This window comes from Aspergillus nomiae (assembly GCF_001204775.2).
Source record: "Aspergillus nomiae NRRL 13137 chromosome Unknown contig00129, whole genome shotgun sequence".
Taxonomy (NCBI): domain Eukaryota; kingdom Fungi; phylum Ascomycota; class Eurotiomycetes; order Eurotiales; family Aspergillaceae; genus Aspergillus; species Aspergillus nomiae.
Genome location: NW_015378184.1, coordinates 19,197 through 39,739, shown reverse-complemented (window position 1 = coordinate 39,739; position 20,543 = coordinate 19,197). Strand labels below are relative to the sequence as shown.

Genomic DNA, 20,543 nt, shown 5'->3' with positions numbered 1-20,543 from the left:
CATCGCATCTCATCTCCCTTTGTCCCGTTCCTCGACTCATTCATTGTTGGTGGTGTCAACCCTTCGGAAACGATTCCCCACTTGCAAGATCTTATCTTTTTAGTCCGCTTCTAGAATCTTTTTTTTCTCCCCTCTATCAGATCAAGACTCTCTCCCTCTCACTTTCACATCCACCCCTCCAATTCTTACCCTTCACCATGACTCAACCCTCCACCATCACACAACGCTTCCTGTCCAAGCCCGGAAACCTGGGTGTGGTAGCAGTCGGCTTCAATGGCGGCCAGGTATGATCCTCCCACGCGCGGGTGTCGATCATGTTGATCACTTAGATCGCAACACCACAGCTAACCGGGTTTTGATCCTGACACAGTGCAAACTTGGCGTTGAGGCTGCCCCCATGGCTCTGGTCGAGGCTGGTCTCCTCGATCAACTCCGCGACGACCTTGGCTACACCCTCGACTATGACGACACCGTCCACTACTACGAAAACCAGATCCCCGCCGAGGACCCCGATCACCGTGGCATGAAGAAGCCCCGTGCGGTGAGCGCCGTGACCGAAGCGCTGAGCACACAGGTCTACGAGAAGGCCAAGCAGGGTCAAATGGTCTTGACCCTGGGAGGCGATCACTCGATCGCTATCGGATCCATCTCCGGCTCGGCCAAGGCTACCCGCGAACGCCTGGGTCGGGAGCTGGCCGTCATCTGGGTTGATGCGCATGCCGATATCAACATCCCGGAGATGAGCCCGAGTGGAAACATCCACGGTATGCCCATGGCATTCTTGACTCGCTTGGCCCGCGAGGAGAAGAAGGACATCTTCGGCTGGTTGCAGGATGAGCACATCGTCAGCACCCGTAAGCTGGTCTACATTGGTCTGCGGGATGTTGATCGCGGCGAGAAGCAAATCCTTCGGGAGCACGGCATCAAGGCGTTCAGCATGCACGACATTGATCGGTGAGTCTCCTTTTTTTTTTTTCTCCCTTCGGAGTTGAGCACAAAGAAGCCAAAGCTAACCCCCCAACAGGTACGGTATCGGCCGTGTGGTGGAGATGGCTCTGGCCCACATCGGAAACGACACCCCTATTCACCTTTCATTCGACGTCGATGCTCTGGATCCGCAGTGGGCTCCCAGCACCGGCACTCCCGTGCGTGGCGGTCTGACTCTCCGTGAAGGTGATTTCATCTGCGAGTGCGTGCACGAGACCGGTAACCTGGTCGCCATGGACTTGGTGGAGGTCAACCCCAGCCTGGAGTCGGTAGGCGCCTCCGAAACCATTCGGACCGGTTGCTCGCTGGTGCGCAGTGCACTGGGTGACACCCTCCTGTGAGCCGATGTAGACTTAATAGACTGGTAGATGGCGACGGGATGGGAATTTTCTTTATTCTTTTTCTTTTCCTTTTTTTTTATTTTTCAGATATCACATTATGTTTAGACATGACCAAACAGCATTAAGATATGTACAATGACATTGAAACGATTTCAAGACTGGCGTTGGTGCATCTGATGGTAAAAACGAAGGTAGCTGCAGTTAGGGTAAGTATAGGACGGTTGACAGATATCAAATCCCCTGCCACCGCAATTTCCACCTGCCACCTCATTTTACATCAAAATGCTCCACCTTCCCTTCCCTCTGATGATAGATCTCTCTTCTTTCCATTCCCCCGTCCTCGATTGTCTAAATAAAGAATTCCAGCGACATCCAGAACGATGAATCGCTCACCGCTTACATAACAGTTGGTGCTTGACTCCCCGCGCCAGTCCAATCGCAAAGAACCCCGAAAACAACAGCCCAACGCCAGTACGGCGCCGATGCGCTGTCTTTTCTGCGCTTCATTCTTGCATCTGCACGTTCGCCACCAATTGAGTCGTCTTGTCTCGTGCCCGACGGGCCTTGTTGTTGCGGTGGGAAAGGAGTGACCGCACTTTCATTCCTCCCCGCAAGCGTACCTGATCAGCCTATACAAATCCACCCGGCGGGGGGATCGAATATAAGTATACACACATGCAGACAGGCCGGGTGTGAGAAATTATATCCCCGACGGGCAGCGATCATTCATTTTCACAGACATATACAAACAAACATACATACTACATACATTCTTCCCACATATTCGTACAGCCAAGGAAAGCCAAAATGGCCGTCGTCTACCGTCGCAGACGCTATCACTGGCCCGAACTGCAACTCAACGTCTGGATCCTCATCGTGCTATCATCCTCGGCCATCTGCATGGGCATCTTTGCCTGGCTCATGTCGGTACAGTCCGAGATGCGTCTGGGTACACCATGGTACATATCCCTCTTGCTCCACACCATGATCTTCTCTTCCCTTTCTTTTTTTTCCCTGTTTCAATAATCGCACACTAGATAAATGAAGATATAAATAATCACATAACTAACACTACAAACAAGGCTATTCCCGTTCATGGTCGTCTCCGGCGCCCTCGGCATCTTCTTCATCGTGCTCATTCTCATCCTCGCCGCCCAGCGCTTCCTGCTCCCCGGCATTATCCTCCTGGGCAGCTTCATCCTCTTCGTCCTCTGGTTGACCGGCTTGATCGAGACCTCGTTGCAGTTGTACGGCGTGGTCGCGAACGTCAATGATAATTGCCAGATCTATATCGTGGATAATCGCGCCGGGGGGAATAATATGCAGACCTTGGCGTGGTTGACGCAGAAGACGATTTGTAAGTTTCTTTCCTTTCCTTTCCCTTCCTTTTCTTTTTTTTTTATTGAGAAAACTGGAGTCGGGAGTTCTGATTTGGGATTGTGCACTGATGCGGTCGGTAGGTGATTGCTGGAAGACGGCATTTGCGTTCGAGCTGGTCAATACCATCTTCTTTTTGTGGATGATGATCATGTCGTGGCAGGTTAATCGGGATGTATATGATTGATTGATTTTTTTCCTTGGTCTTTTTTTTATTTTTTCTTTCTGTTGTGTTTATATGACCGGATATGATGTTGATGATGATTATGCGATGACTTTTGATCGACTTTGTATGAAGATATGGGCGTTGTATGGTATGATATCCAAAATTTGAGATTTCTTTTTTTTTGTTTTGTCTTGAATACTATAGAAACATCACTATGAACAAACTTATCAGACAGTCAATCAGATGCGAGTCAGATACCCAACGCCATCGCTATGCCATCATTGCATCGCACCAATTGCAACGGAATGAGAAAGCATAATAAATCTTAGCCAATCTGGGATACCAAGTGGTATCAACAACAGCAATATGGTGCTGACCATGTAATTTGCCCCGGAGAAGCCGCTACAGGATCGTCACATACACCTCAACGCCCCAATATGAACAGGAGAAGGAGAAGTCGAGCAGTACCAATACACAAGGAAACAGATCAACCGTTTTCTGCCGCAATGTCTTCTTCCGCTTTGGCGTCGTAGTCGCCATCCTCGAAAGCAGCCATCATCTCCCGCTCGAGTTCGTCGTCGTCCTCTGCGGGGTCTTCAGGCAAGTTGGCATTGAGGTCTTGAGATGCAGGCTCGTCCGAACCTTGTTGCGCGCTTTCCTCGTTGGATTCTGGAGCCACGGGCGGTTGATGAGCGGGATCGTCGGTGGCCGCAGTCGCAACTTCTTTCAGTCCCGTGCTCCGCTCGTAGGAGCGCTTGATACGCTGTGAGAGGCGTGAGCCTGGCTGATCGCCTTCCTCTTGACTCTCTTCTTCATCCCCGCCTTCTGAGCCTTCATCACGCTTCCGTTTCTTGTTGGATGTCGATTCCTCTGCCCAGGACGATACTTCGCTGTCGCTTTCGCTTTCATCGTCACTGCCAAGGAACTCTTTCAGTTCCTCGTGGACAGCGGCTTGCTGGTCTTCATCGTAACCAATCGGGGAATGCTCGTCGAGGCCGGTGGACTTGAGAATGTTTTCTGTGGATTCTGACGCGTCCTCTTCCTCGGTCCAAAAATCTCCCGTGTCTTCCGATGATGAAAGCCATCCGCTTTCCATCTCCTTGGAGCCAGGCGAGATTGGCTCTCCTCGATCGTCAGGGTGGACGGGAAGTAAGTAAGGCTCCTCGTCCAGCCATTTCCATTGCGTCAGGCAGTCCAAGAGCCACTGGGTTGTGACGATCTTGACGTTGGTGTACCGCGTCGCCTCCCGAACCTTAGCCGTGCGATTACGGCCGGCCACCAGATGGGTGGTCTTCACATTGATCTTCTGAGAGATAACAGCCCCAAAACTCTTCGCCCATAGAGAGATGTCAGCGTTCTGGGTATCTGTTCCGAGCGGAAGCACTCCGGAAAATACCAGAATCACCCCGCCGAGGATCTGGCGCTTGATCTGTGGCATGATATCCTTGATATCAGGCACCAGTTTTAGATCAACATCCTTCTCTTTCGAAGGCGTCTTCTCGCCTCTCAGAGCTGCCACTCTTCCACCCAACCCCCTCGTTCGCCTCAGATCATACTCTTCAAAGAACTGCTTATGTACCTGCTCAAGCCGCTCTTCCAGCTGGAAGAGTTCCCTGTCATTATCCTCCAGCAAATGGTGGCGATGTTTGCTTGAGTCTTGCGACTCATCCATGCTAGAAGAGGAATCAATACTCTCTGCAGAATCTTCTTCAGCGTCTAGTTCCTTCTGTTTCTGCAGCAGAGGGCGGTCTTCCACCTGGTGCATTATTGTCTCTTCCTGCGCGTCTGTCTGTTCTTGCAGTAGTCTCGGGTTGTCTCCGCCACCCATGGTCACAAGTTGTTCTAACGCCGACACTTCTCCCTCTGGTTTCGCTGTTGTACCGTTCACATGATGTTCAAGCGGAGATTTTGTGGGTCTCGTTCCTGTCTTCTCCCCGGCCTTGCCGACTGTCCCCAGCTCCTGTTTCTTTGGCAAAAAACTCGAGTTGATATCCCCGATGCCAACGAAGAAGTCGTACGGAGAAACCTTGATAAGGTTAGGGCTCCAGCGCCAAACGTCACCGCGGTCGTCGATGATAACAACCATCTTTGTGTCCACTGGGAACAAACGGTGGAGGTTCTTAGCCGTCAGGCTTCCACTCTCATCACGACTGAGGATGCGATCGCCGAACAGCTTTCGGTCTGGATCTATGATACTTGCAATGTGTTGCGCGTATGCTCGTGTACCCATGGTGTAGATATGCAATTCAAAGAGCTCTGAGACGTTTTGCAAGAATGACTCTAAACCTGGTCGTAACTTGACATAGTACCAGCAACCACGCATGCCCGGTCCATCGTCTACCAACTGGAATGCACGGACATCGCTTAGTGCTTGGTGGTTTGGGTTATCCTTGTCTTCCATCCACTCCCCCACGGTTGGATCGACAGTGGCATGGATGATAGTCTGGTCAAGATCCACCACCAGAGAGAGTTTTCTATTTGACAGCAGCCGGCGTTTCGCATCTTCCTCCACCCGTGCAGCCTCCTTCTCGCTCACGGTTAGCGCGGTGTTATCATGGACCATCTGAATCGTCGCGCGCATCGAATCTGTCACTTCCGTATTGTATGTAGACCTGTAGGAGGTTGCAAGGTTAGTGTTCGTGCGGTAGAAAACTATAGTATCGTATAGGGTATTTCTCCTACTTACTCGGTCATGTCCTTGCCGCACTCCGCACAGAGGCCCCCAAACTGGACTTCGTGAGCACATGGCTCATCAATCTCGATGACCTCGACACTGTCCATATGTTAACAATCGCAACCATGTATTGTGTAATAAGGCAATAGGACTTACGGTTCATCGATGATGTCGCCCTTTGCAATCTTCCATTGGACCACCTCGCCATCAACAGTCGACTCATACTTGGTCGGGAACTTGCGTTTGACCTCAATCTTATTGCCCAGCCCATCACCCTCGGTGACAGTCGTCTGGTAGACATACCAGAACAGCGCCTCGTCCCTCTCCACCGAGTCGCCGGGCTGTTTCAGCAGCGACGTTACGGTGATCGGGTAGTGGAGGCTGGGCGGTAACCGAAGAAGCATACTCCTGTACGACTTGGCTCGTTTCTCTCTCTTTTAATGATTTAATGTTTGATGACCCTACCTCTATTGACAATAGCAATTGACAAAGGGGCAATATGCATGAATTGCGAGTAGAGACCCGGTTCCAGCAGCTATGGCGCCATGCCCGACGCGCCTGGCGGCGGATTGGAAAACCGACGAGGGTAGGCTTGAACCGATCCTAGCTCAGACTTGATGGTATGTAAAGCCGGCGACTAACAGCTAAAGCGACACGAAAATGTTCAACTTGGTTCGCGGGGCGGGGTGTGGCTTCCAATAGCTTAGGTCGATCGCCGCAAGAGTGACGCGACGGGGAACAAGGACAGGAAAAATTTACAAAGGCTAAAGAGAAGATCGGCAGATGCGCCGCAAAATGGCGGAGTAAGAAAAGTCTAGGTCAGTAAGGGGTTGGGATTGAGCGAGGATGAAGCAGTTGTTGGGTGGTGTGAGAGGTGAACTTCCGAACGGTGTGATGATGAAAGAGAGGAAAAGCAGTTTGAACCGTTTGCCGGGAAAGCACAAGGAAACAAGGTTTGGCTGCCAAGACCCGCTCTCTTGTTATGGATTTCGGGAGCCCGTGCGGGGGCGAGACCCTCTTCTTATACCACTCGTCTTAAGTTCGTATACCAGCCAGTGGACATCCTCTGGGTTGCCTGAAAGAACGGATGACGAGTGGTTCCTGCAGCCAAAGCCACACGGTCCTTGGTCAAGATTTGAACAACTCAAACCGCATGCCCGCATGAGTCAGAAACAGCCTTCGCTGACGACTAAAAGCGTGCCATGTTAAGCGTCACGAGACACTCGATCACTTGCTGCAATTAGTGGAGGCGTATCAATTGAGTTTCCCATACCTTCCGCCAGGATTCCTTAGGGTCAAACTTCACGTTACGAGGAAGCAAAACAGTTTTCATCGAGCTTCGGTAGAGATGATGAGCTTGGTTTAGGGCTTGAACGGGGCATGTGTTGAGAACCGGGAACCTCCACCGCTGACGATACAAAGAGTCAGGCCACTACAATTGCGTATTCTCTCCCAGGCAGCTTAAGAGAGACATGTTTACCTACCACTACCACTCGTATGTCACACGGTGGCCTCCATCTATCCCCGGACATGTAGATGTATTATCGTTGGCCAATCACAGAGCTTCAACTCCACAGAGTTTCCGTGGAGCAAGAGACATCAAGATCTATAAATGACCGCAAAGAAGACTATTTGGAAAGAGAAATAAAATACCAACCACCAGTTCCTTCTCCTAGTACCCATCATTAGCCAATATCCTGTCTTCGAGCTCAAATCCGACATGCTCTCTGTCGACTCCTGTTAGAATTCGAGACGCCCAAAGACTTGCTCATGGGAATTTCCAATGGTGTAAGCTTGAGTTCATATAATTGGGACTATCCTTACACCGTCCCAGCACCTGCACTTGCAGCTTGCAGCCGTTTGTCTCGGTATTGAATTGGGTTTGTTCCGGCTACTCTCTCAAAGCGAGATACCCTTGAGGTGGCCCAGTTGGCCCAAAAATCTAGGGCCAGTCCTCAGTTATTCAGTAAGAAATCGATACAAAGCTCCAGTCCATTGATCGCAACATTCCGTATCTGACTACTGCCACCTGTGACCTTTAGTATATGTACTTCGCTGCCTTGCGTCAAATGGACTCATCATAGAAGCAGACCACGGAAAGTTCAAAGCAAATCGACGGAGTAGAAACCATGGCACATGACATCTCCCAGACACAAGTCATCAAAGGCAAGTCCTGCATTCGTACTCAGCACAACTGGCCCAGTATCCTACCGTCCTCAACTAACATAAACATCAACCCTCCAGGCGCCAAGTTCTACTACCTTCGTAGAATCCTTCACGACTATCCAGACCTCCAAGGTATCCAAATCCTCGAGCATCTACGTGCTGCAATGGCCCATGATTCGCAGATCCTCATTGATGAGATGGTCCTGCCGGAGACCAAAGTACCCTGGCAGGCGACACTGGCTGATCTCTCACTGATAAGTCTGGGTGGGCGGAAAGGAGCGCTCAAGAAAGCAGTGGGAAAGCTTGCTGAACAGTCAGGTCTACATGTGGCAGAGATTCATACCTATGACCACTCAGATAACTTCTCGGTTATTGTGATATTGCCGTTTTGATTTGTCCTTTAGTCTTCTGGTAGTTGTGGGACTGTCCGTTTGGTTATGTGACATTCAAGATTCAAGAGGGTTTGTCTACTCGAATGGCCGAATTACCTTTTACCTGGAACCAAATGACTGCAAAACGCCCGAGGCTGCCTTGTCTATGGAAAGACTTACACAGTGATGGGTGAGTGATTAAGTTTATAGAGATACACTAGGTAAAACTGTCTACTTGGGCTGCCTTTATTAGGAAATATTAGTACCGATAGATCAAAAATACGCGTGAATATCGCAGTGTATATAGAACTATCGGCATCCAATTTGAATGTCATTAGAGCATAGCCAGCGACTCACTGAGTCGCAAAATATCAATAACAAACAGGATAGAGGTCATGACCGAAGGAGTCTTGGCCGATTTCCCCCAACAGAAAAAGGCCAACCAACTACCGAGGCAGGCTATCATGCACCATTGTCTCTCGTATACAAGCAATCAATAAAAACATAACATGATAGATTACTCCGTTACTTAGCCTTGGCCAGGCCGACAGCACCGTTGCCAAGGTCGTACACACTGTACCACTTCCGGAGGAACGCATCACCCAGAATGGCCAAGGGTCCAACGGGTTCAGGGAAGTCCATGCCCATGAAGGCGCTGATGCAAGAGCCCTGGACTTCGAGGGTGTAATCGTAGGGACCAATGGTGAAGTTGTACCCGCTCAAGGTAAAGGTGAGGTCAGGCAGGGAGTCACGCTTGTCACAGTCGACCGAGTATTGGCCAGTGAAGCCCTTCTTAGCACCGATTTCCTTGTTACTTCAGAGTAGTTAGTAAGGGTATCATAGATATGCACAGGACACAGGCTCAACTTACATAAGCTCGGCAAGGGTGGTGGGCAAGGCGATGAGGGAGGTGCCAGTATCCAGAATGACACCAGTGTTGTCGAGTTCAGCAACGCTATCGCCAAGGGCAATAGCATCAAGGTCAACCTCCCAGTAGGCCTTGCGGCGAAGAGGGATCTTGATCAACTCGCCGGTGTAGTGGTCCTTATCAACACCACCGAATGTCGCTACGGAGTCATCACCTTCCTTGTTTGTGTCTCCAAGGTAGAAAGCAAAGACTGGCTCGTCGAGGAGGCCCTGGTCGAGCATGCTATAGAAGGGGGGAGGGATCTTATTGACAGAGATGGTGTCAAATCCCAACCCGAGGATACCATCAAAGCGGCCAAAGGCAAAAGCAAGGCCGGGCTCACTGGTCGCCTCGGCGAACAGCTGATCCTTCACCTTCAGGTCACCGATCTTGAGGGTATCCTGAGAAACAAATCCACTCAGGCTACCGGAGCCGTACTTGATGGCAAATTCGCTGCCATTCTTCTGGTACGTGGACGACGAAGATGAGTCGTACTTGTTATGCAAGTAGCAGGCGATAGAGCCACACTCCGAGGAGGGCACCCATAGGTTGGAGCTGCCAGTGTCAAGGACCACCTTGAACTTCTGTGGAGGAGTGCCGATTTCGATTTCGGAGAAGTCTTTGGGGGATCTATGTGTAAGCAGGAGCTCCGCCGCAAGTAGTACTACTAGGGTTTCGTACATTGTGCATTCAGGAAGTTGTCAACAAGGACATCATGACGTCCCATATCATTGATAGGGTTCTCCTTGAGGAGATCTTGCTTGATGCTGGGACGGATTCCCATGTACTTCTGGCCAAGCGCCTGCACATGAGTATCGATGTTGTGCATACTCTGGGTACGATTTAGTTAGAGGTTCGTCCCGACAAGCTTTCAGAAGTGTGGAGGAATATTTGCATCGCCAGAATGGAGAGTTCTACTCACAAATTGCTCGGACACGGGCACCTTGTTGAGCTTCAGCTTGTGAACCTCGGCGGTAGCACAGCCCAACAGCACAGAGGCTGCAACCAAGGTCGACTTCATGATGGGCGACAACGGCGACAACAAAAGCAACACCTCAACAAACGGACACAGAAGAACACTGGCGATAACTCTACTGATATGGGACGGTAAAAATGATGGAATACAACCAGGGTCTGGAAAGGGATAGGATGGGGAGGGAGAGGAGGACGGGAGAGGTACCTTCAGGTCTGGGGGAAGTGAGGTGATGCGGACCGGTTGCGGAGCGACCTGCGTGCCAACCAATCATGCGGGCAGTCGATGCGTCATTGGATGGAAGTGGAGATCCTGCATCACGGGTGTCTCGTCACTTGATCTCCAAGGTACAAGAACCTTGACTGTGTACAATACCGCCAGGAACACTTCATTCTCGTGTGTTTCTATCTATATGTATATATACCTTCCATTATAAAACAAGAATGCTATCTCTCTCTCTCTCTATCTTTCAGGGTCGACCCAACTCTCGCCCCAATGTTTCTCTTATCACTGACCCAAATTGTGGATCGATTGCCGCCGGGAGATGATGTAAGACCGCCTCGGGCGCTAGGCTGATAAGTTAGTTATGTTCCTTAACTAAATGACGGTATGCGCAATCTATACCTCTGCAGGTGCCTAAGGATCGCCGCCTATCTGACTGTAATCTTGGCAGGACTGATAGGTACTACTACTCTGTATGTACAAGTAACTGAACAATCACAAGTGGAGCGGCACTGCCGACCCCGATAGGCAGCGGAAACAGTGGAAAAATGAGACTAGGTACTGTACGAGAGATACCCTCATTCGATCGAGTCATTTACACGTACTACGTACTACCTTAAAACACATCAATCATTTTCTTACATATGTGATAAGAGTCTGAAGTTTCACGTTACAACTCATGACTACCCTTTCGTCACGTTACCCGGTATTTCTAGCTCATTCATTACTACCAACAATAAATACACCCATTTACCGGTAGAATTCAAGCCTGCAGATAGGTTGTTAGTTAAATATAATAATAAACGGAGCACCGTGACGGATTAATATAACATACCTGTCCGCTTCTTGTCCAGTCTTCACTTGGGCAGCATAAGCATCCTCAAGGTCCGATTGGATAATGTTGTACCGATTCTTCCGCACAGCTCGTAGACCAGCCTCCTGCATGATAGCAGCAATGACGGCACCGGACAAAGGTTCATTACGCACAATCAGCGAGTCAAGGTCGACCTCGGGGGACAAGGACATCTTAGACGCGATGGTGGTAAAAATCAACCGACGCTCTCGCCGATCACGAAGAGAGGGAAACTCAATCTTTCGGTCCAGACGACCTGGACGCAGCAGAGCCGGATCCAGAGTATCGGCCCGGTTGGTAGCCATAATGACCTTGACATTGCTCGATTGCTCGAAGCCATCCATTTGGTTGAGGAGTTCCAGAAGAATACGTTGGACCTCACGATCAGCACCAGTTTGAGCGTCAAAACGCTTGGTGGCAATGGCGTCGATTTCATCGATGAAGATGATAGCGGGGGCATTCTCCCGGGCCATCCTGAACACATCACGGACCATGCGAGGACCTTCACCCAGATACTTCTGAACAAATTCGGAACCGTTCACTCGAATGAAGCTGGCAGTTGTGCTATTCGCCACTGCTTTGACCAGCATAGTCTTACCTGTTCCAGGAGGGCCGTAGAGCAGGACACCACGAGGAGGATCGATACCTGCGATAGTAAGCAACACTGCACAATTGCCAACTCATTTAAACCTATCGACCCACCGATTTGTCTGTACAGGTCGAAGTGCGTCAATGGCAATTCCACCGCCTCGCGGATTTCCTGCTTCTGCATGTCAAGTCCACCAACATCGGCATATGTGACGTCCGGTTTCTCATTTTCGCCTAGCATAGCGATGGAGGAATCGGCCTCTGGAGGTAAGATATCAACGAGGGCGTTCGAGTGGCGATGAAGAGCGACCGAGGACGATGGTTTGAGCTTCTCGCGGTCGAGCGTGGAAAGAATCCGGACGACATAATTCGAACCAGTTGACGATTGCACGATCCCGGTACTGGACAGCCTCCATTAGCAAACCCCTCTATCAAGTGCATGTTAGGCCCGTACTTTTGGTCGATCGCCTCCATGAACTGGCCTATAACCAAGGGAACACTTTGTATCCGTTTAATTTCCTCCTGTGCACGAACGAGCTCTCTTTTCAAGCTCCTATTGTTGAGGATGGATGTTAATAATACCGCCGCTGTGGTGGAAGGAGATAATACTAGCTTGCCTTTGCTCATCCTTGATGTACTCCTCCTGTAGCTGGATGTATCTATTAAGTGTCAGTACAGAGCATGGAGGTTTTCCGTTTCCAACATACTCTAAATGTCTCTGGAGTTTCTTCAAAGTAGCATATTCGTCACCTCCATCGGTCCCTGTGCCTTCGATGGAGTCTATGTTGGGGATGGTGTCCAATGGTGCCGGCTTGGTATGAAGCGTGACGTTGTTCGCCGGATTCTCCACGGCGACGTCTCCCATGGTGGATATTTGACACGGGTGAGAAGCGGTAACGTAGAGGATTCGATTGTAGGGACTATGAAGGGTGGCTGAGAAATCAGAGCGGCAGATCTAACGGTTGGGTGGTGTTGAGAGAATCGGAGCTTTTGCTTTGATCATAACCAAACTGGCTCGACGGTAGCTTACGGTTGCGGTCACGTGGATGGGAGCTCGGCCCCAATAGCGCTACTAGTATAGCGACGGTCAACTGTCTCATGCCCGAATGTGGCAACGCATCTGTGAGAATCAAATCGAATGTCAAATAACAGTGTTGCGTTGTTCTTTTTCTTGGGTGGAAATAGCCCCAGTTTCTCATTAACGATTACCTTGAATTGGTGCTATACAAGACACAGCCAGTCATTAACACTCGTGTTCTAATTTAGATAATTATATATAGTTGCCTCATGTAAGAACAGTTCGCTCCGATCGGACAACATTGATTATATTATAGTTCCAACGTGGTGTGCTGTTATGCCAATGCTAGCCCGCTTTCGAGTGTGCATGGGCTGGTGTCCATGTGGTTTGAGGAAATATATATATGGCAAGTAAGAGACTCTGTCGGAGTATTTTGAAATGTGTTTTACTCTTCTCAACACTCTAATTATTTGGATTCTAAGGATCGACTGAACATTGGCCTTTCTCTAAACCACAGAGATCGTGTCCAGATCGTAATCGAACTAGTTGTAGTGCCCCCGTAACCATGGTGTTGGTTTACTGTCGCAAGAGCCCGGAGTCCACACACCAACGGTCCCGATTCACGTCCATCATCTATTACCAAGCAAATACCATTGTAACTAGTGGAGAACCGTAAAAATGTGGCAGGTGGGACAATGAACGGCCCCGTCCAAAACGGAAAAAGAGGGAGACAGAGAAAGAGACCTAAAACATGATTAATACATATTTAAACGGATGCGTGCAAGGGCTGGCAGATAATGAGTGCCGTCGGTAACATATCCATTCGTACATTGACTACTCAGACCAGGCGGATTTAATGGGTGGGCTTAGCACGGAGTAGCTGATGGAATACTGTTAAAAGGGAATCAGGTGCCCTCGTCGTCTATTTCCTTGTCATGATGATATTTTTCTTTTGTTCTGCTTTTACCCATCTTCCATCCATCTAACGCTCCCTCGTCCCCAGGTTCTCCTGGACAGCCCATCTCCAAGATCCTGCCCGACGCAGGCTTCCTTACCCCAACACACTGTCTATTTCGATACCCACATACGCATCCACCCAGACAATTGAGGATTCGGTGGCTCCCCAAGCCAGCAGAAACCAAAATATTTTAACATTTATAAAACTACTCAACAGATTACCGTCACTGTTTGTTTTGACAGGTTACAGACATGCTCGAATGGTTACTTTCTTGGACAAACCAGCAGTCGCATCAAGGCCGTACTATCAATGTGGTAGTGGTTGATCTTGACCAGTCAAATCACTACTACCGAGTCTTCCAGCGACCGACAAGTTCTCAGCATGAAAGAACGCTAGAGGTTCTCTTTGGGGGAACGAGAGAAAGTGAGAGACCTGACCAAGCTCTTCAGGATGAATGCTCTAAATCAGTTGGACGAAGTAAAATGCTCATGGCACAAACCTGAGATTGACCAATATGTCCGAAAGGGGGATAGTCGGATGCCCACCTGCACCGATCCACCATGGGTGTTACCTAAGCTCCAGCCTCTTTCGTCTTGCCGCCACTTTCCGCCTACTGCTTTCCCTCTCCTTTCCCCTTTTACCGCCAATGCTAACCGACTGCTGATGACTGCCTGAGACTTCTCTTGTGTTCTGCTGCCCACTGGTAAAATAACTTACTGGAAAGTCATACGCCAGTTTTCGTATGTACCCTCCTCCCTTTCTGTGTCTTATCCCGTTTCTTATCCTTAGTGTCTTTTGACTCTTGAGGCGTCCGTTCCTCTCTCCACGCCCGTCTCCATTCCTGCCTTTCTACCCCGTGCCTCCACTTTTTCTTTCTTCCAAGTGATCTCCCTTTCCTCCCCAAGACAGTAGGGGAATTAAAATTAAACCAAAAAAAATCTAAATTAAAATACAACATTTAACACGGCCCTACAGACTATTGCAGCCATTATTCAGGTACGCCTGTCATGTCATTCCTTCCCCCCCGCTTGTCTTCAGTTATTGGGTTTACCTTCTTTTTGCCTATCACACGCTGCACCAACTGTGGCCACGCACTGCTTACCCGTCTCTCCATTCCTCGGGTCTATCACGCACGCTACAAATGATAGCTTCTGATTGTTTGATGGCTTACCCATAATTTTTATTTTTATTCTTATTCTATTTTATTTTATTGTACACTCTTGTATTGGTCTAGAAGCTCCCCTCCTGCTATTTGCTAATGGTTTCTGTCCCCAGCTCGTCAGTCCGTTATTACGCCAGGTACTTTTTTCTGCCTGCGGCGCCCATGGTCCCGTGACCTCAGATCCTCGCAACCTCTCTCAGGCCTTGCAACCGCTACCATTTCGGGACCGGCTTTCCATCATCCGCTTGTGAGTCGGCATTTTAGTTGTCCAGCCTTGTCGGTATGTACATCATTGCTGTTCCTTTGTCTAAAAAGAAACAGCTGCCTACCCCAGCTTACCCTTTTTGCCCTCTGCTTCACTTCCATGTCGGTCCAGACTGTAGTGTGTTCGTGTCGCAGACCAAGGCGCGACTCGCCGCACACTTCGGCTTGACGCGTCTAGAACCCTCAAACGATGATTGATCGATTTTCTGCTAATCATCTTTCTATCCGGAACTATGATGGCTTTAATATCGCATTTATTGTCGATGCTTATTGATGATTGAAACCATACTCCACTCTCTGTGTCATAAATCTGACAGCCTTCACCTTGCAGATGGGTTGGTAAAACCACACGACATGAATGCCTGGCTAGCCGACGCCTCGAACCTCCCCAACCATGATAATGGTGCCTTTCACCAGGCGACTATAGATCCTTCCACCGCCTTCCTCCATGCATCTCCCACTCCCGATCCTAACCAATTCCAGCGCATGTTCAATGGCGTGCCGCGAAATGCATCTCCCGGTTTCCACAATCCTAACCAGGTGATCCCGTCCAAGCGACCACGTCCCGAGGATGGCATGTCAATGTCACCCCGGCAGGCACCAGGTGGACTAGCTGCCTCGCGATCGCAGACGCCTCATCAGGTGCCTTTCCCAGGGTACCAAGGACCGACAAATGGCGCTACACAATTCGCCCCGCATCCTGCTCAGTACCAACATCTTCAACAAGGGACCTCACCAAATGTTAGTCAGTCACCGATTATCCAGGACTTCGACCAGCATGGTGTGCAAAGAATGGGAACAGCATCGCCCAGTCCATTCTCTCCCGCTGGTCCTCATGTTGGGCCCCACGTATCGCCGTCGCAGCCGGATCATCCAAGCAGAGTAAACACCCCGCAGAATAGCTCGTTCATTCCTGGTCAACCATTCCCCCAGGGTATGGGAGGGCAGTTTTCGCCTGGAACCGCTATGACCTCCGCCGGTGTGCAAGCACCGATGCAAGCGCACTTCAGTGGCATGCCACAGGGATACCAGGCAATGGCTGCCCAACAACAGCAACAACAACAGCGAATACACGCCATTCAAATGCAAAATCAAGGCCGTCCGATAAATATGAACCCTGCTCTGGCTGGACGTCCCGTGGCGGCTGGTATGAATGCCATGGCCAACCCTCAGCAAATGGCGGCCATCAGACAGATGCAACAGACGATGTCAAAACCTCCCAATCCGGAAGGTTTTATGAGGTCGTTACAGAAATTCATGATGTCACGGAATCTACCCCTGGATCCGAATCCCATTGTCTGTGGGCGCCCAATTAATTTAGTGCAACTTTATGCTACCGTTATGAAGCTGGGTGGATCAAAGAAGATCAACGCCACGAACATGTGGCCGGTAATAGCTCAGCAGCTTCAATATCCCCCAATGCAGTTTCCGATGGCCGTACAGGAAATTCGAGAGCACTACCAGCGGAACCTTGCTGCCTACGAGCAAGCTTTCCTGAGCACGCAGCAGAAACAGTTTGCGGATCAGATGCAGCAAAGTTCGCTGTCACGACAACCTAGTGATCCCTCAGGTATGCAGTTCCAGTCGCCATCTGTCAAACCAAATCAAAATTTCGAGGCTTCGCAGCAACTTGGACAGCCGTCTCCGAGTAATGCACCTGTACCAAACAATATGCCTAGCAATGTGCCTAATGGGTTTGCTACTCCTACGCCAGTGAAGGTGCCAAATAAGCAGCAGCAGCAGCAGCAGCAGCAGCAGCAGCAACAACAACAACAACAGCAGCAGCAGCAGCAGCACAGACTCAGCGTCTCTCGCCAATCTCAACCCCCGGCAACACCTCACGACTCTACTGGGCAACAATCCGGCCAGTCGCCAGCACCATCGGCCAAAGATCCAGGTTCAGTGTCCGGCAAGGTGTCCGAGCAGTTTGATCAGAATCCTGATCAGCCTCTGAAGCATCCGATCGAGGACCCTTTCAAGCCTATGGTCTTGCCAGAAAGTAACCTTCATGGCCCAGTCGCGGTGGATGAAATTTATCAACTAAGTGAAGAAATCGCGAGATTCAAGCCTAACGTTCCCGCATTCTCCGAACTTGGCGTAATTGATATACACGCTCTCACAATGGGTATCAAGTCAGGGATTCACGCGGAGATGCGTTTGGCTTTAGACACACTTGCAACCATATCCTGTGAACCGGCAATTCAAATATCACTGGACAACTGCGAGGATTTGGTTGACAGCTTGGTTGAGTGTGCAGAAGACCAAGCCGAATTCCTTGCTGAGCATGCTGCTGAGGTGTCGGATGTCATGCTTCTTCCAACGTACGAGGAGGTTACCCGGGGTTGTCAGTCAGAGTGGACATCCTTGGCTGATATTCCCGAATTTGGAAGCCTCGATTATGATCTAGACCGAGCCGTTGATAGACTCATCTGTATCACAACGATACTGCGCAACTTTTCATTTACCGAATCGAACTTTGGGGTACTTTCAACGCCACCGGTCGTGCAATTCATCTCCACTATCATCCGCTATTTGGGAACTCGAAACATGCTTTTACGAAATAATCAGAATACCCTCGATTTCATGAAGGACACAGTCATTTATCTGAGTAACCTGGCCCACACCATTCAACTGCCGAGCAAAGAAGAAGCTCTCTCTCTCCTACATTTTCTCCTGTCATTTGCCCCATTCCCTGGACCGAGTCAGGGACCGGATGGCGTCATGTTCACCGCCTACAGTGCCTCCGTCCATAAGTATACCCCGGCAGCGGTAGACAGCTTAGCCAAGCTTTTGGCGCGCGATGAGCCCAATCGGACGTTTTTCAAGGCAATCTTCTCCGGAGACGGAAGTGGCATCCCTCAGCACGAATTGCTTACCCGTTCCTTCGGCCTTGCTATCTGCCCGGTTCCCGACCAGCCTCGGAAACCGTTAGCCATAGCAGATGCTCGTAAAGTCTTCCTCATGCAGGGCTTGTTAGCCGCCGACATCCTTTCCGGGTTTGCGGATGGTAACCTTGCAAAATCATGGCTTGAGTCGGTTGACGGATTTGCCATTCATCTCCTCCGACTTTCCTGCCTCCTGAGTACCGAACGTGTTCCTCCAACCAACACTAATCCCCGCCAATCACATGCTGCAAGAGGACAGGCTGAAGCGGAAGCTGCTGCGTATAGTTCCATCATTAACCGTGGGTTGGGCATTCTCCGGAGACTGGCCGAGAAGTCTAAACATGCCGACTCAAACTCGGCGTTGCGGTTCCCGTCTGGGATAATCCCAAAGAAAGAGAGCTTACTCGGGGCGTTACTCATGCACAATGTGGATCCCGGCGTCGTGCGGCAACTGATAACATACGCGCGACTGGCAGAATGACCTGGTCTTAGATAGGATGTGTGCGGTTGGTTTTTCTTTTGGTTATTTATAGCGTCGGTGAATGTCTAGCATCACTTTCAATATGCCATCTTGATGTTTACTTCTGTCATGTCTTCTATTGAGTAAACCATTTATTCTTGTGATTTTGTCTGGCGCCGGTGGGAAGATACGTGAGGCGTGACCTTTTGATTTGTGTATCTTTGCTTATCGCTGTACAATGCTCAATACCCTCGGGCGAAAGATCATGCATGATGTCTCAATGGGTAAATTTACTTCATGGTCATTATCCCCTACCTGTTCTCGTTTTGGTCTACTTGGTCCTCGGGTCCTGCGTACGGATCGGACTCTTCATCGTCTGTTTTGGTGTAAAAAGATTGTTCAGACAACGGATGGTGAACTTTGTAAATGCCCTCATTTGGGCATGATGCTACAAGTGCAGGTTTCTCCAAATGTGTTATATAAAGATGCCACACTAGTGTCTATCGAGACATATTCATATTTCCTGCCTAGACCTAATTATTCTGTTTGCGCATGCTATACTCTGCCCACGAGAACCCAGCCACTCGTCGACATTAGCCACAGACTTAGCGCAAAAGCAACCGTGAAGTCATTGAAATGTACAAAGATACAGAAGAGTGGCACGAAGCAGATGGAGAGGTGAGATCAGGAAGTGAGAAATTGGCAAAAACATGCCAGAACACAAGCCGAACTTCCGACGACACGAACAAAACTGAAAATGCGACAGAACACCCAGCACGGAGAATAATACAAAGCAAATAAAGCTAGATAAGAGGAAAAAAAGGAAAGGGGTGCAGTAGAAAGTTAATGGGACCATCCTCCGCCGATGGTGAGCAAAGACCTTCTCGGTCAGATGTCTGCTGCCGGTATTCTCTCCAGTCTACTTTCCACTTGTACATGATTGATTTCGGCAGACTTGAGTGTCCGTGTGCCCTGTGGCGGATTCGACATATAACCTTCTGGTTCAAACTTTTGCCTGGAAGATGGATAGGGAAGTCGTTGATCGAGCGGATAGTGGAGGACAATGGAGAGGAACATGCAAATTACTCATATCCAGGACTTTTTTGATCTTCAATCTTCTAAAAATTACGCTCCAAAAGGAATTTCTGAATCTCAGGCTTTCGCCAGCCCTGCAGCGTGCATATGTTAGCATCATACGATGCCCCTGTTAGGGGACACATGGCAAAAGCGTACCTTGACAATGATGTGTCCATTAAGACGGTTGATTGTGATGTCTGAACTCTTGGGAGAGCGAGGCTCGCCGGATTCAAGACCCAGATACTGTGCAAGGTCGTTCCTTAAAGCATCCAGGTCACCTTCGGTCTTCTGTATCTTAGTCTGCTGCTTGGTACCACCGGCCTTGGTGACCAGGTAAACTGGAAGTTGGTTCGAGGCAGTACGACGAATGAAGTAAGGAAGATTTGTGAGTTGCAAATTGGCCGATGATGGGAGGGGTGTAGTGGTCGAAGGGGTGTTCTCTTTCAGGGTCTGGGACTGGCGGTTTAATTGTACCAGGAAGGTCCGGCATTGCTGTGTAGGGGCTGCGGAGCGGGGACTGAAGCGTTGGAGGGACCGGAGGGGATGTTCTGAAGCGGATCAGTTAGCTTTCCTCTGAAGGTTCTCCTTGTCCACTCCCAGGTGCCTCTCTTTTCTTCCTTTTATGATGGGATAGCTTGTCCTCGACCGGACCAGGCATGGGATCGGCGGATGCCTTGTACTACTTACGAGAATTGATCAATCTAGAGGATGAAGATAGTGTAGAGAATGAGCTACATGTCCTTGAAGTAGAAGCAATGGACTGCGAAGCATTTTGAAGATAGGTAGGTAGAACCGTCGACTGCTTGCGAACGGCCGAGCAGACGGGACGGGCCTGCAGGAAGGACGCCATCGGTCCAGGAGAGATCTATGGAAGGGAAGAGCAACAGGAGACGTTCCCAAGGCGTTGAATCCGAGACAGACAACCCAACACCGAATCACCCAAGGTTGAGGGGAATAGCACGACGCGGCAACAGCAGCTGTAAGAGAGGAACGAGTGTCTTCCGATCTTTGCATGAAAAGCGATTTCTTGCGCGGAGACTGCGCGCTAGCCCCAACCGGGCCTAGCGCGACCGCCAGCCCTCCCGCCCACATTT

At 49.9% G+C, this 20,543-nt stretch overlaps 8 protein-coding genes across 8 annotated transcripts; 4 read left to right on the top strand and 4 right to left on the bottom strand.

Annotated features, from left to right (window-relative positions):
- Positions 1-169: 169 nt before the first annotated feature.
- ANOM_006245 (arginase) lies at positions 170-1,399 on the top strand. Its single transcript, XM_015551502.1, has 3 exons — positions 170-284; positions 371-954; positions 1,025-1,399. The coding sequence occupies exons 1-3, from the start codon at positions 198-200 to the stop codon at positions 1,326-1,328; spliced, it is 975 nt and encodes a 324-aa protein (XP_015407006.1). The 5' UTR covers positions 170-197; the 3' UTR covers positions 1,329-1,399.
- A 736-nt stretch (positions 1,400-2,135) lies between these two features.
- Positions 2,136-2,892, top strand: ANOM_006244 (uncharacterized protein; the record flags this gene model as incomplete). Its single annotated transcript, XM_015551501.1, has 3 exons — positions 2,136-2,287; positions 2,411-2,685; positions 2,789-2,892. 3 exons carry the CDS (start codon positions 2,136-2,138, stop codon positions 2,890-2,892), a joined length of 531 nt encoding a protein of 176 aa, XP_015407007.1.
- A 466-nt stretch (positions 2,893-3,358) lies between these two features.
- fcpA (protein-serine/threonine phosphatase) lies at positions 3,359-6,200 on the bottom strand (the record flags this gene model as incomplete). The annotated part of the gene is made up of 4 exons (XM_015551500.1): positions 3,359-5,483; positions 5,558-5,644; positions 5,702-5,966; positions 6,011-6,200. Coding segments are annotated over 4 exons (2,547 nt in total), but the record flags the coding sequence as incomplete, so codon positions are not given.
- A 1,474-nt stretch (positions 6,201-7,674) lies between these two features.
- On the top strand, positions 7,675-8,103 carry ANOM_006242 (putative O-methyltransferase; the record flags this gene model as incomplete). Its single annotated transcript, XM_015551499.1, has 1 exon — positions 7,675-8,103. One exon carries the CDS (start codon positions 7,675-7,677, stop codon positions 8,101-8,103), a length of 429 nt encoding a protein of 142 aa, XP_015407009.1.
- Positions 8,104-8,193: 90 nt separating this feature from the next.
- On the bottom strand, positions 8,194-10,157 carry ANOM_006241 (vacuolar protease A; the record flags this gene model as incomplete). The annotated part of the gene is made up of 4 exons (XM_015551498.1): positions 8,194-8,896; positions 8,954-9,608; positions 9,671-9,821; positions 9,912-10,157. Coding segments are annotated over 4 exons (1,341 nt in total), but the record flags the coding sequence as incomplete, so codon positions are not given.
- Positions 10,158-10,934: 777 nt separating this feature from the next.
- Positions 10,935-12,577, bottom strand: rpt3 (proteasome regulatory particle base subunit RPT3; the record flags this gene model as incomplete). The annotated part of the gene is made up of 6 exons (XM_015551497.1): positions 12,333-12,577; positions 12,264-12,284; positions 12,080-12,178; positions 11,740-12,026; positions 11,020-11,683; positions 10,935-10,953 (listed from the first exon to the last, which is right to left on the bottom strand). The coding sequence occupies exons 1-6, from the start codon at positions 12,488-12,490 to the stop codon at positions 10,935-10,937; spliced, it is 1,248 nt and encodes a 415-aa protein (XP_015407011.1). The 5' UTR covers positions 12,491-12,577.
- A 2,804-nt stretch (positions 12,578-15,381) lies between these two features.
- Positions 15,382-18,393, top strand: ANOM_006239 (putative ARID/BRIGHT domain protein (SWI1); the record flags this gene model as incomplete). Its single annotated transcript, XM_015551496.1, has 1 exon — positions 15,382-18,393. The coding sequence occupies one exon, from the start codon at positions 15,382-15,384 to the stop codon at positions 18,391-18,393; it is 3,012 nt and encodes a 1,003-aa protein (XP_015406995.1).
- An 800-nt stretch (positions 18,394-19,193) lies between these two features.
- ANOM_006238 (mitochondrial 54S ribosomal protein mL49) lies at positions 19,194-20,541 on the bottom strand (the record flags this gene model as incomplete). Its single annotated transcript, XM_015551495.1, has 4 exons — positions 19,194-19,541; positions 19,606-19,997; positions 20,137-20,314; positions 20,389-20,541. The coding sequence occupies 4 exons, from the start codon at positions 20,539-20,541 to the stop codon at positions 19,491-19,493; spliced, it is 774 nt and encodes a 257-aa protein (XP_015406994.1). The 3' UTR covers positions 19,194-19,490.
- Positions 20,542-20,543: the final 2 nt, after the last annotated feature.